This window comes from Copidosoma floridanum, unplaced genomic scaffold (genome assembly GCF_036245765.1).
Source record: "Copidosoma floridanum isolate Cflo_tuat_1 unplaced genomic scaffold, Cflo_Japanese_pri ptg000025l, whole genome shotgun sequence".
Lineage (NCBI taxonomy): Eukaryota > Metazoa > Arthropoda > Insecta > Hymenoptera > Encyrtidae > Copidosoma > Copidosoma floridanum.
In genome coordinates, this window is record NW_028321902.1 from 3,839,723 (window position 1) to 3,843,124 (window position 3,402).

General features: G+C 31.6%; 1 protein-coding gene across 3 annotated transcripts; it reads right to left on the reverse strand.

Annotated features, from left to right (window-relative positions):
* Nucleotides 1-1,806: 1,806 nt before the first annotated feature.
* On the reverse strand, nt 1,807-3,043 carry LOC106640357 (uncharacterized). 3 transcript variants are annotated; one of them, XM_089595278.1, is made up of 3 exons: nt 2,760-3,043; nt 2,562-2,621; nt 1,807-2,136 (listed from the first exon to the last, which is right to left on the reverse strand). In XM_089595278.1, the coding sequence occupies exons 1-3, from the start codon at nt 2,880-2,882 to the stop codon at nt 1,936-1,938; spliced, it is 384 nt and encodes a 127-aa protein (XP_089451404.1). In that variant the 5' UTR covers nt 2,883-3,043; the 3' UTR covers nt 1,807-1,935. The 3 variants fall into 3 exon arrangements, with proteins under 3 accessions (XP_089451404.1, XP_089451403.1, XP_089451402.1); XM_089595277.1 differs by having other exon boundaries at nt 2,694-3,043; XM_089595276.1 differs by having other exon boundaries at nt 2,688-3,043.
* Between the last annotated feature and the right edge of the window lie 359 nt (nt 3,044-3,402).

Here is a 3,402-nt window from a genome sequence, read left to right on the forward strand (position 1 = left end):
TAAAGAAATTATGAAACGAACGAAATCATTTTTTTTGTTCAGCACAGGCCTTTATTAAACTATCGCAATACCGTAGTTGTATAGCTAAGTCTGCTAAATCCTTTTTTTACACATCCCCTATATGATAATCATAAGATTCCTTAAGGATAAGGAAAAACTTTACTCTACTGCGAAACAAGAAAATTCTTTCACGTAAGATTGCGTCCGGTGACAATCGATGGCCGTCCAGAGCTTGGTCGGATACTATCGTATTGATGGTAAAAAGGCCAGTAGATTACAACAGCACCGGCTAACCTCAAATTTCCTGACAACAAGTAATGAAGGCACGGTATAGCTAACAGTGAACATTGCTATAAACGAAATTTATAATAATTGAAGTTATATAGGCAAATAAATACAGTACAAAAGTAAATTAATGCTAATGTCAAATTATACAAATAATTGTTGAATAAAATAGTAGAATTTAATGTAATGTTTAACTTAAGTGAAAAAAGTGAACTCTTAAAAAATAAATAATTGTTATGATTTCATTTTTCACTTATCACATTACGTAATATGTTTTAACAGTTTTAAACATCTGTACAACCTTTTTCTTGTAACATAAATACTAAACTTAACGATTTATTTAAGTGTTGCTAATATTTTCAGTGTATCAGGTTATAAATTTGTAGATTTTAAAAATATTACAATATATATGATGTAGGTTCATTCATTCGTTTCCGTTTCATTTGACCTCTTTACTTTCTCAGTTAAGATTAGCTTATTTACCCCGTAACATATTAAAGAAAAGTAAAAGTGTGCACCTTCTTTTTGAAAGAACATAAGGATAAAAACCCCCTTTTTCATAAAAAACATCTAAGTAGCATAACATAATGATTGCACATTAAAAGATCAAGTAACACTTAGTTTTTGTATTATTTGTTGCACAGCAGAAATATTTATATTGTGAGTAAAAATTGTCAGCTTTTCTTTCAGTTATTAATGGTACAATTGTTTTTCTAAAGTTAATTTTAAACTTTTCAGTATAATATCTTAGATCTATCTGGGTTTAATCAGATTTTAAACGATACATTATAAAGATTTTTTTTCAAGTGCTTCGTTTTATAAATTAGATTTCTTAAGGAAAGTGAATCCTCATACTGTAAATGAGCTTAGTTTAAATCAACGTTAATAATATGCTTCACAAAGTTTCATGAAGGTTATTGAGAGAAATTTTATCGAAGGAAAATATAGAACATCGAACGGCTTACATTTTCGTTGCTTAAGTATGTATGATAAGAGTGTCAAAGTAAAGTGGCTGAAAAAAAACGAAATATTTATGAAAAAGATTATTCCGATGGAAATATTTGAGCTTCTATTAATCATAATTTTCCGTGGGTATTCAGATTTTTTCATGTTGTTAAGAAATTATATGGCCCAAGTAGATAAAAATTCGATGTTTCTAATTAACTATTATATAATCATTGTGTAAGGCCTTGCATATACATATTTTTACTTAAGCTCTTTTGTAGTTACAATTTTTTTACCCCATCAAATAACTAAAAATTTTTAAAACTATTTATAACAACAAAATCAATAGCAAATCTTATAAAACATTTTTCTAGTATATCTTTTTTCTTGCATTATAGATATTTTTGCAGTAGTATCTTGAATTGTGAGTACCTCTATTAAGTGTAAGATGAAAAACTTAGCATTAGCGGATCGACAACTGTATAAGCATATTAATTAATTTATACGATAAAACGTTTAAATTATATTAATTATCTTTGTATTAATGTGATTTAAACTATAACATTTCAAATGGCTTTGGTTAATTATTCGTATAAAAAAAGGTGAGGTAATGAAGTGACATCATTTCTTCTTTTTCTTTATACATTTTCTTTCGTTAGATGTGACCGTGAATCAGCTGATATTTTTAATGATGATTACATTCTATTAATCGATGACATGCTCATGTTTCAGAGGAACAGATACATACAAGATCTTGTCTTCGTCAAGCCATGCCTTGACTTTTTCCATATCACAGCCTTCTGGCATTTTACACGGAATATCAGTGGTAGTATCAAATAAGACGTTTTCGTCCTCATCTTGCTGATCTGTCTTGGTGCCCGTAACTAAAATGGTCTTATCACGGACCTAAAAATTACACATATTATTGAATTCATTAATTATTTTATATTAAAATAGCTGCATACATGTAAGTTAAATAGTACTAGACACTACGCCCCTGTGCGCTTCACGACAAACTCCCTTACAGATAATAACAAATATTTACTTTTTCGATTTTGTTAAAACATCTGAATCAAATACAACTATAAAATACATAATTTTGATTGTTATTAAACGCAAAAGTTTGGTATGGTAAAAGTAAGATCATGAGACTTCTAACAGGTAGAGAGTTGTATTCATATTCAGTTCTGACCAAAATTCTTGACGAAGCAGAACACAACACTAATTGGCATGTACGTTTTACAATTTAATTTAAGCGTTTAACACGAGAAAGATCAAATACTTAAATAGAAAAGTAGAAAAAGACTAAGACAAAGAACTTTCATACTTACGATGGCGGTAATTGAATCCAGGGAAAATTGTGTACAATCTACTATCCTCTCATAGACATTCTACAAATACACCATTATCATGAGTTTGTAGGAACAAAAAAAATACATTTGTTTACAATTGCTCACCTTTACCTTATTTTTGATGGGTGGAAAGGGAGAATAACCGACGGGTATCTTTGTAAGGTCCAACTGTCTCACCTCTGCAGACGTGTCGCTAGAAGACGCAATCTGATGACCCGACACGTCCTGGTTGCTAAGTGGAGGTCCAAAGTTTGTGCCCTCTACATTTACACCTGGAATGTTCAGCTCCTCGTAAGGCATTTTAATGAAAATACGAGTATATTGTGGTTTTCAGGATTTGTCAAAAAAAGCTCGAGTTGTGGTTAACTCCCTCGTGGTCACATCTGGAAATTACTTAATGTATATAAACTAAGCCAAATTGTATTGGTATTGGCCCCAAGACTCAACAAGGCTTGTGACTATCAGCGCTACCAGAGAGGCTTTGAAGGACCAATCACCTAATAATATAGGCTCCGTGCACAAAGACACCAGCGCCAACTTGTGGCTGGATGTTGAGTTCCGAGTCAGCGTGGTTACGAGAAGGCGCAGAGCAGCACGGTTGCCCACCCACAAAACATTGATGATCCTGACATCGTCAATCAGTAAGGATGTTTGTATGTATGTGTATTTTAACTGTAGAGCTTCATCGATCAAATCCTCTTTCTTTCTTTCCGTGGTTTTTAGCTCGTCTGCGGTGTAATTGTTTTTTTTTGTCTTGCAGCATCCATTTAAAATATTATGGCAAAAGAAAAATACAAACAAAATTGAGAAATGGTGTTGA

Excerpts from the sequence above, each read along its gene's own strand:
- LOC106640357 (XM_089595276.1), bottom strand. The coding sequence starts at position 2,882 with ATGCCTTACGAGGAGCTGAACATTCCAGGTGTAAATGTAGAGGGCACA. Across the intron at positions 2,622-2,687 it reads CCATCAAAAATAAGGTAAAG|AATGTCTATGAGAGGATAGT; the intron begins GTGAGCAATTGT and ends GTGTATTTGTAG. Across the intron at positions 2,137-2,561 it reads TGGATTCAATTACCGCCATC|GTCCGTGATAAGACCATTTT; the intron begins GTAAGTATGAAA and ends TGTAATTTTTAG.